Source organism: Olea europaea, chromosome 7 (genome assembly GCF_002742605.1).
Source record: "Olea europaea var. sylvestris chromosome 7, O_europaea_v1, whole genome shotgun sequence".
Classification (NCBI taxonomy): Eukaryota; Viridiplantae; Streptophyta; class Magnoliopsida; order Lamiales; family Oleaceae; genus Olea; species Olea europaea.
This window is the reverse complement of record NC_036243.1, coordinates 20,104,249-20,114,658: the sequence shown is the minus strand read 5'-3', so window position 1 is coordinate 20,114,658 and position 10,410 is coordinate 20,104,249. Positions and strand designations below refer to the sequence as shown.

Below are 10,410 nucleotides of genomic sequence, written 5' to 3'. Positions count from 1 at the left end.
CTATGTCAGAATTAGTTCTTACAATTACCAAATACAAAAGAGTAACATTCCTACATCACTTCTTTAAATGTCGAAGGGTTGAACTGCTTGTACAGTCCACGGTAGACTGTACATGTACAACGCCCCCCTCACATGAGGGGGCCCCACGCCTCACATGAGGGAGCTGTGACTAAGCAAGCACAGCCCAACGTCAAAACTAAGGATAACCTTTTCAAACCCAAGACTTGACAATCAAAACTCAACCAACAAATGCATTAAATGAGCATAAAAACAAAAAGAATAGTAAACAAACTGAATATCATCAATACTACCGTGTTAAAAGGATAACAGGCCTCACCTTGTATGAAATATTCAGCAAGAGACATGCAACAATCAAGTATTGATGCCTCGTATATCAAACGGGAATTTCGAATCACAAGTTTCTAAAGCAGCATGTACTAAGATGTTCTAATAAAATGCTAGATGTCTTAATATTGCAGCAGCAGATGACATTTGTTCTGCTTCATGAAAAAAAAAAAAAAAGAAAAAGCATATCCTTTCGCTGATCAACATGACAAACCAACGTAGAAGGAAAAAATATCCAGCAGAAAACGTGTGTCTCACCATCTAGTGGGTTAGTTAACAAGTGGCGGATCCCGTACTACAACCCGTCAAGTGAACGGTTTGCTAGATGGTGGGTTGAAGTACGATAACGTTTATTACGTTCAAAAGTCTCTACAACAAAGTGTGGCAGCATATTTCCAAAAACTTCTCCTTGTATCCACAAAAACCTCAGAGAATTTAGCTTCCTTACAGCCTCTGTTAGTGCAGTACCACTGAAACAACAGTTCCACAAATCTAATGTTTCTAACTTTTGCAGGCCAATGGGATTGCAAAGGCGGCTTCGGCTGTCATTTTCAAAAAATTTCAACATTTCATCAGACCTCACAATGTTGCCCAATTGCATCACTTTCACTTTTTTTCCATACTTACAGATAGATTTAATTCCATTCCCTGTCAGCCAATAAGTGTAAAAGAGCAGAGAAAGCCTAGTGAGGTCAGGACAACCCTTCAACAAAGACCGAACTCCCATGTCAAGCACCCTCTGCCTCAATTTCTGTTGTGGGTTTACAACAAACAACATTAACCGAAAATCCCAAAGCTTCTTCATGTTTCTGCCCACACATTTCAAAGCTTCATTTGTGATGGAAGACATATATATTGTCAGATATTCGAGTTCAGTGCATCCGTTTGACAAAGCAATCAATCCTTGTTCTGTAATCACACCTTCAACAGCTTGATCTTCTTTGTGCTTATAAATCCTTAGCTTTTTCATTTTCTTACAAATTGAGGCAACAACTTCCAATCCTTCGTCTCCAATGACCTCTGTTGTCTGTTCATAAAGATGCAACCATATCAATTACTGAACTCAACATTGAAATTCCACGGAAGATGCATAATACAAGGCAGTTGTTTTGCCTTAAATGTCAAGAGTTCAATATTTTCTTCAATTAATACACCCAGTGATTGGTAGGTATGGTATTATAATTCCTGAAAACAAAATTCTTTTTTGAACGGAATCGTATATTGTTGTAATTAATTCCAATACCCCAATAACTTGCTACCAAACACGAGTTATATTTCATCACATAATTGAACTTGAAGACTAGGAGAAACTCATGGTTCAAACGCATCATTATTTAAATCTGCATCTGAACTCAATGTGAATTATGCAACTAAATATATCACATCGATAAATATTTTTTCTTTTAGAGAAGACTATAATGCAGTCACATTTCTAATTTTATTTTTTATTTTTACGGGGTTCATATGAACTCGTTGTATCTAATATTCTGAGTCATAAAATTCTATTTTTCCATAGGGGAAGCGTGGTTTACCTAATGGACTGATGGCCAAATAGGAATATTGAGTTATTTTTTGTCAAATGCACACCATAAACGAAATATGCATCCAACAAACTAATGAAACACCTGTAGAACTCAAAAAATTAGGACCAGCAGGTTTTACCTTTAAAATTTCCAAATTAGGACACTCCGCCAATAAGTCACAATGGTTTTTGGTGTCGAGGAGAGCGTCCTGGAGATCCAATTTTTTGAATCTGGAACCAATTAAAAGTAGGATCGACAATCTGGCACTCCCAAAGGAAATAAGACTCAAGTGGCTTAAGCTGTGAGGAAATTGTACATCTAAATTGATTAATTCATCAATCGATTCAACAAACTCACTGAAAACCTCTTCGAACTCCTCAATTGTAATATCTCGACAACATGCCGCACCAAATTCTTGCAACGCTGTAGCAGCTTCAAAGAAAACATTAAGATTATTAAGATGGCCATTAGTAATCTTCACTGAGACTAAAGATGCACAGTTTCTGCTTATGAGTTCAAGGTCTTTGGGCATAGCTTGGCCAAGCCCAGTCTTGTAGAAGTTCAAATTTTCCAGAGTTGAAGTGTTTAAAGCAAGCTCATGGAGCCATTCTCCACTGTGATCAATTATGTTGCTCCTTTCCAGAGATAAGGTCCTCAATCCCCTGCAGCGGTGTTAAGAATTTGATCCTAATCCAAAATCATGAAATTGCTTGCAAACAAAAATTAGATACTAATCCAAGATCATGAAATTACAAATAACCAATTCTCTGACAATATTCATTCAAGTACTTGAATTGGATAACTGATGCACTATGATCTTTAAGTCAGAAGAACAACTGTGTTACGAAAAGTAATAATAAGTGTGGGATATCAGCTGGTTTGTGTTCCGAGTGGTGTGGCAAAATGCAGTCCTGATGCAGTGCCCGGGTTTTAGATTGATCCTGGGCCGAGGGGTTGCCACGTCGGCTCACACGGGGCCCGCAATTTTTACATTGGTTGCCACCTTGACCCCTGGCTCCAAACCCGGGATTTTATCCCAGGTTGAGCAGCATTATTCGGCAAAATAAGTAACAACGTTTTTTTGGCAGCAAAGTAATAGTGTTTTAAGTAACATTTGACCTCTCTCTCCCCCTCTCTCTCCCCCTCTAACCCTCATCTGTAAGGAGTCCCATAATTTCACAATAATTGATCAAAAATACACATACAGAAAAATATATGGCGGATTCGGTCCATCAATTGACATAGGTCTCCCTAGAGATCAAAGTCAAGAATTAGCCATCAACAAGACAATAACTTTAAACCCCGCAAAACATCGTCGAACTTGCCAAGGTTTCTTCGCTTCTCGATAGCTAAATGCTCTTGCAGTAGTAATCCTACTCTCTACAGGTGGCATAGTAAGCATCAAGGATTTTGCTTCTGTAATCTTCTCAATAATCTGTCTATTTGGTACCAGAAACTGCTTTTTCAGCCAAATATCCTATTATTTTTCCCCCAGTTTTCGGAGAAATCACAAAATAATGATTATTTACATGCTTTTCTCGTTGATATTGGAGAATTTCATAGGATACATTTTGGAGGTATATTTGGGGGAGTCTGTGAGGGTATAAAGGCAGCAGCTCCCCTGTTTATCTTATAGCCACACAAATTTTCAAGGAAGGGCTTGCCTTTTGGGATCACTTTTCGTTACCTATTCATGCTTTTGTGCAAGTCTTTTACAATTCGACGACAATTTTCACCATCGTTGAGTGGCTAAGGGCTGAAATTTCTAAGGTGGAAACAGAATATGGTGGCGGAAGAAGGAGATTGTATATTGGAAGAGCAGTTGCCATTTTAAATGTGGCATTTTGGTGTTACAATCTGTTTGCATTCTTGTTGCCTATGTTACTCCGAAAAGCTATCAAGATATAAATCAAGCTGCCAATATAATCTATGAAGCTCTTTCTTTACATGGGCATAAAAATTCCTATGCTATCTTCGGGCAATAACTTACTCAAAGAACACATAGATCTCATAAAGTATAGAATGCCACAAAATAGAAGACGAAGAACAAAATACTTTGTGGGACTTATAATTCCGGATCTCATTATAGCAACTGAAAACCTTAAAAACTTGCAAAAATGAAGATAATTTCAGCTATCCACAATCAAGAAAAGATGAACTGATGCATGCAACCAAAAGAAGTAAGAACAAGTAATCAGAATCGTTTACGCTATTTATTACTAATTTTACCTGCACTGACGAGTGACATTCAGCAATCCATGGGTGGAGAATCCTTCACATTCTTGGAGCTTGAGCACTTCAAGAGCCTTCCTCAAATTTGAAGTTACAAGTAACTCTAGATCACCATCTGATACTATCATCCTCCTAACGTCAACTGCCTCGATTTTAGGCTGCTTCACAATCTCTGTGAACCACGGCGTTATCTTATCCCTCGAGCCCACCCAAAAATTATGCTTCATTTCCGGCGACATTCCCTTTATCTTCAACGAACGGAGGTTTGGGAAACGCCGGAAAAGTCTTTCTGGTTTTGCAACGTAAGCTGACTTTACAGTAACGTGCTCTCGAGTATCCTTGTCGATTTGAAACCAGCTTTTGCACACCAGAGACACTGCTGCCCTATCTTCGGAGGCCTTGACATATGGGATAATAGCCTCCCATACTTCTTTGCGGACGGTATTTCTAGATTCCTTTTTAGCTTTGTTTTTTCTTTGTGCGTGAAGGAGGAAAGAGGGCGATGCTGGGTAAAGCAACATTGAAGAAAGCAGTGCATAATGTTCCTCAGACAGTATCGTCCTGCGTACAACATTTTGAAATATGAGATTTAAAATACCAACAACTATATATGAATCTATACAACTCCTCAGTACAAGAGAGTTTATAATGATGAAATCTTGCATACCTTTCAACATCCATGTTGCAAAAAGACTGAGGAATGGAAGTTGAGAGAGAATTATCATCTTTGGGTTTCACCTCATCACTTGCAACAGTATGCGGGATGGTCTCTTCAGATTCAGGTTCAGATTCATCTAACATTAGATTTAAGTACTTTTCTTAACAAAGAACACCAAAAGAAAAATATGGAAGTGAAGAAAGAGGCAAGAAAGAGAGGACGGAGAAAATGCTATTGAAGGACAGAGATGTGGAGATAGGCAATCACCAGATTTGGTCGTGATAGAATAATGAAGTGGGTTAAGGAAACCAAATTCAGATATTCCTTCATTTTCTCAGATCCATATGATTAAAGAAGAAAATACAAACAAGTATCAACAAAGGTCTCCATATTCATTATTTCACATTCAAACTTGAGACATTTCATACATTAATGCAAAACAAAAACAAAGAAAAACCAAACACTTGAACAGATAAAATTGAAACAGCAAAGAATGCTCAACAAAGATATATTTAAGGAAAAGAAGAAAAACAAAATCAAATGTATCCAGCAATTCATTTTCTTAACCAAAAAAAAAAAGTAAAAAGGATATTCTTCTCTTATAGGGTTATTGATCCTATATCCATAGAAGTAAACGCTTCCATTTTTACAGTCATGCGATAGCTCAAAATCTCTGTCAAAAACCATGCCCAGATGTTGCTGAGGCAAATTTGTAGTATACAGTGTTGCAAGGACTAGCTTCTTTCCATCAATAGTTGCAAACAAGCAAACAGATTCATTTCCTTTCTCCTCTTTCAGCTTACCAAGAGTAGCCTGCGGAAGAAAGCATATTCTGATTCAACATAAAAAAGTAAATGAATTGCAATAATAGGATTAAGGAACCAGCACGTCGTTAACGCTATAAATTGAACCGAAATAAGTTATTACCAAAGTATCTAGAGATCTAATTAGCTAATGATAAGTTGCACAGGGACCGAGATAGTACATTTAAATGTAAAAATTCAAAAAGATAACAATACAAATACTACTGAAATAAAGCTCAATGTAGCCCATTTATACATCAACTAAAACAATAATAATCTTGCAGAGTGATATTGAAGCAGCAAAGGGCAAGGAAACAGAGAAATTTCAGTTGCTTTACAAGAAGCAAAAGTGGATGATGAGATCAAGGAAAATGAAGTGCAAACAATCAAAAGGCATAAATCTAAACAAATTAAATACCTGAGACAGACGCAAAAGCATGCCCACACAAGACATAACGGGCAGAATCTCCCCACTTTTCACCTCGACACCTGGAAATAAAAATCGCGGAGTAGGTAGTTTTCTATGAACAAGTTTTACCCCCCAAAATCTAAGGTGATGGTAAGTGTATATTGCTGTAAACAATAATATATGTTGAAATCCTAAAAAGGCAGAACAAAGAAATCGGGGAGAGAGAGAGAGAGAGAGTTTTACCCCAAAACTCCATTGATGTGATAGACCACAGATTTAGCACACACTTATGGAAAGATGTGCTCGTAAATCTTTCCATAAGTGTGTGCTAAATCTGTGCTCTATCATGATGAACGCGTGAGCTTGAGGCTGTGTTTGGGTTTGTTCTGGGAAATAAAGAAAGAGCTGCGATGATTTTTTTGCAGTACTTCCTTAACAAAAAAAAAAAAAAAAAATCCCCTAAAAGAAGGAATTTTCATTAAAAAAAATGAAAAATTCATAATTCAGGTGTATTATTTACACCAACTAAAAAATCAAGTATATAATTTAAAAATTCAAAATTCATGTATATATTTAGTTAATTAATTAAATATAAAAAGCCATAATTATATGATTAATGGTCAAAAATTCATAATTATAGATCATAGAATTATTTGCTGGCCACATATCATCAAATTAATCGGTCACAGATTATTTCAAAAATTTTGAAAGTCTGATTATTCCGAAGTCAAAAATAAATTTTTTTATAAGTCACAGTTTATTTTATCGATCACAAATAAAAAAATATTATAGGTCAAGGTTCATTTTTCGATCACAAATTTTCAAATTAACTGATTACAAATTATTTTTTAGTCACATATTATCAAATTTTTATGTCACAATTACGTAATTGATCACAGATGATAAAATAATTGGTCACGTATCACCGCCACCAACACTATGGCCAATTGTGACCTTCTCCTTGCAACAGTCGCTACCACCACTATCGCACCACACTACCATTGTCGACCATCACCATCACCATTATCAACCGCCACCACTACCGTCAACACCTCCAATCACCACCGCAACCTCGTGCCCACAGCCAGCATCATTACCACCAACAAAACAAACCTAAAACTACTCTACAACCATCAGAAAATCAAATTGTTGGCTGGAGACCACCGCCATCGCCGTCGCCACCATTTTTGCAACGCCACAATAGTAACACTATCGCACCACCACCCATGAACAGATCACACCAACCCGTCAAACTCACTATTACTGCTTATAACCTACTTAGATCGACTACACCACCATCATCATCTTCGACCGTCACCATCACCTTCAACACCTCTATCTGCATCACCAACAAAAGTCGTCGCCAGATCCACTCTTCTCAATCTCTATTCTCCTCTCCCTCTCTTGTTGTCGAAGCCTTATAGCACAGCCTCGAAGTCATGGCTACGTACAGCTGCGCTGTCAGCAATGAGGCGAAGCTGCGTGCAATGGTTGCTTGTTACAAATGGCTCAACTACGCCCATCAATTGCAGATGGCGCAGCCATGCACAGCGACAACGGCGTTGTTGCTGCCTAAATCTGTAATGTCATCATCGGACCGATGACAAATGGGTTGGGTTGTTGCCTGGTATCATGCTGCAGTCATTGTGGGCGAGGCGTTGTTTCCAGATTCTGACAGTGATTCAACAGTGAAAAAAAGAAGAAGAGAGAATGGAGAGTAGAGAGATAAGAAAGATGAAATTAGGGTTTGAAAATTGAGAATTGAGTTAAATATTTAATATTTAAATTATTAAATCAATACTTGATTTTTGCATCACCTCTCTTCCATCATCAAGAAACTTCTTGATCTTCATGTGGTGCAATTCTTGAAACACCGTTACTACCATCTTGAAGCCAAGATTCATTATAATACTTAGGAACCAACGAGTGTGCCATACAATGCAAAGGAGTGTTACTCTTATTCCATCTACTCTCCAAAACTTGGTGAATAGCATCAAAAAAATCTGAATGCCCAGAAATTAAATCTATCCCTTCATGCTCAAATACCATCTTTTTCACATTTTCAATCATTGTATCCCACATATCATATATTAAATGTAAAACTGGAGAATCAGTATCAGCGACTTGTAACATATTATAAATAGGCTCGGTGAAAGATAAAAAATAATCCAAATTATCCCACCTAACATCATTTACTACACACGTTTTCACTTCTTGTGAGTTGCCTTCATTACTTCCATCCCTATAAATTCTCCAATCTGAATCCATCACCATTTTTTCAAGGGTTGGCCTAAATTCTCTTAACCGTTTACTCATTACAATAGCAGATGCAAATCTTGTATCAGCCACCCTCAACAAACACAACTTAAAATATTTATTATATATAGCTAATGCCATTTCATGATTAACAATAAAATTACGAATGTTTTCCACATCACTCACCAAATCAACAATCCACTTACAATATGCATATTGTGGTGATTTTTCAGATGGATCATATATACTTTTCAAAGCTAAATTTAGACTATGTACCACACAAGGAGTCCAAAAGATATGAGGATACCTTGTTTCAATGCTTAACCCAGCAGATTTATAGTTGCTTGCATTGTCTGTTATAATTTGAACAACATTTGAGCTTCCAATTTGCTTGATTGCATCAATAAACGTTGCTGCCAGGTATTCTCCATCTTTTATATTGCCACTTGCATTAATTGCTTTAATAAACATGGCTCCACCTGCAGATGCTCCCATTACATTTATAAGAGGCCTTTTTTGTTTATCTGACCAGCCATCAGAAACAATAGACACTCCCATTTTCCTTCATGAATCTCTAATAGGCTGAAGTTTTCTATTGATATGCTCTTTCTCTTGTGCAAGCAATGTTGTACGCAATCGATTATAAGTAGGAGGGATATAACCAGCCAAGTTACCATTGGCCAAAGTTCTACAAAACTGTCTGAAATAAGGAGATTTTGCAAAGTTGAACGATAATGCACTAGCGAAGAACATTCTGGCTGCCTCTTTGTCAACCGTGTCCCTTTGCGCCATGTTGAAGGTCTTTTCTAGAGGTCCAAGTTCTCCTCTTTTTTTCCTTTTCTGCTGCAGTAAATCGGAAGCACTCGGTAATGAGATATATTTTGTCCTTTTTCTTTCATTGACCTCATCTTGTAATTTTTTCCTCTCGACTTTTTTGTGTTCCCTCTTGATTGATTGATGAATGTCATCTGTTATTACTTTATAGCACTCAACTCCATGATTTGGAAGTTTTAGTAAATGAGCCTTCACTTTGGTGTAAGATTCAATCACCTTTTTGCTGCAATAGTTGCAACTCCAAGTCCGATTTCTGCCTCTGCTTACTGACGTGGTGACTACCTTCACATGGTTCCATAGTGGCTTATCATCGAATTGATTTGCACAAAGATTTGATGGTCGTTGAGGTGTTTCTAGTGTAGAGTTAGATGGATTCATTATTTGAAATTAGGAATATGCAAGATTCTGGAATTTTTTTGACTAGATGTTTGATTGAAGAAATATGTTCTTGTACAGGAAGATGAACTTGACTAAAGAAATATGTTGAAGATGAACTCGTGATTTATATGAAGAATCTGGAAGTCTGGTGCAAATATGTTGAAGATGTACTCGTGATTATGTTGAAGATGAACTCGTGATTAATATTAAGATGAAGCTAATATGTCAGATTGCAATACAAAGCGTTAATACAGTAGTGAAGAATATGGAAGTCTGGTGCAAATTATGGAAAAGGAAACTAATTGGCGGCTTGATTTTTGTATTCCCAATTTTAATTGTTAATTTCGATTAGTAATTTATTCTATACATAATGTTTTTTCTCCCAATATTAATTGTTAATGGTTGGTTAGTAATTAAATATTCTATAATAAAGGTTAGGTTATCTGTATTACATTTTCAATTCGTTTTATTCGATATTCTTTTAGTTGGTATTAATTTTATAACTTTATATTAATTTTATTTACGTTATATTAACGAGATTTAACTTGGACTCGTTATAGTAATTTTAATTTAAAGATTAAATGAATTGGGATCAATATTTACGATTTTATGGTTAAGGATGTTTAATGTGAAGTTGTGATCGCACTCTAAAAATAATATGAACGACTAGAGTCGTGCATAGGCGACAATTTGATCGAGTAGTACGTAGATGAAAATTTGACGATTCACCAATCTTTTACTTTACTTTTAAAGATAAAAATGAGTTCGGGTGGTCAATATGATCTAGTATATTTATGGCTTTACGTTTAACATAAAGTTGTGTGATCGCACTCTAAAACGAATAGGATTGATTAACGTCGTGCATAGGTGACAAATTGATTGAGTTATATGTAGACGGAGATTTGACTATTCACCATTATATGTAGATGGAGATTTGATTACTCACCATTCTTTTTACTTTACTTTTAGAAA

General features: G+C 36.5%; 2 protein-coding genes across 2 annotated transcripts; both read right to left on the bottom strand.

Moving 5' to 3' along the window:
* Positions 1 to 350: 350 nt before the first annotated feature.
* On the bottom strand, positions 351 to 6,236 carry LOC111398039 (coronatine-insensitive protein 1-like). Its single transcript, XM_023024999.1, has 7 exons — positions 6,214 to 6,236; positions 5,980 to 6,050; positions 5,326 to 5,571; positions 4,768 to 4,913; positions 4,098 to 4,661; positions 2,008 to 2,530; positions 351 to 1,372 (listed from the first exon to the last, which is right to left on the bottom strand). Exons 1-7 carry the CDS (start codon positions 6,224 to 6,226, stop codon positions 641 to 643), a joined length of 2,295 nt encoding a protein of 764 aa, XP_022880767.1. The 5' UTR covers positions 6,227 to 6,236; the 3' UTR covers positions 351 to 640.
* Positions 6,237 to 7,800: 1,564 nt separating this feature from the next.
* On the bottom strand, positions 7,801 to 8,784 carry LOC111398038. The gene has a single exon (XM_023024998.1). The coding sequence runs from the start codon at positions 8,782 to 8,784 to the stop codon at positions 7,801 to 7,803; it is 984 nt and encodes a 327-aa protein (XP_022880766.1).
* Positions 8,785 to 10,410: the final 1,626 nt, after the last annotated feature.

Excerpts from the sequence above, each read along its gene's own strand:
- LOC111398039 (XM_023024999.1), bottom strand. Across the intron at positions 4,914-5,325 it reads CTTTTTACTTTTTTTTTTTG|TACTTAAATCTAATGTTAGA; the intron begins GTTAAGAAAATG and ends TGTTAAGAAAAG. Across the intron at positions 1,373-2,007 it reads CTAATTTGGAAATTTTAAAG|ACAACAGAGGTCATTGGAGA; the intron begins GTAAAACCTGCT and ends CTTTATGAACAG.
- LOC111398038 (XM_023024998.1), bottom strand. The coding sequence starts at position 8,784 with ATGGGAGTGTCTATTGTTTCTGATGGCTGGTCAGATAAACAAAAAAGG.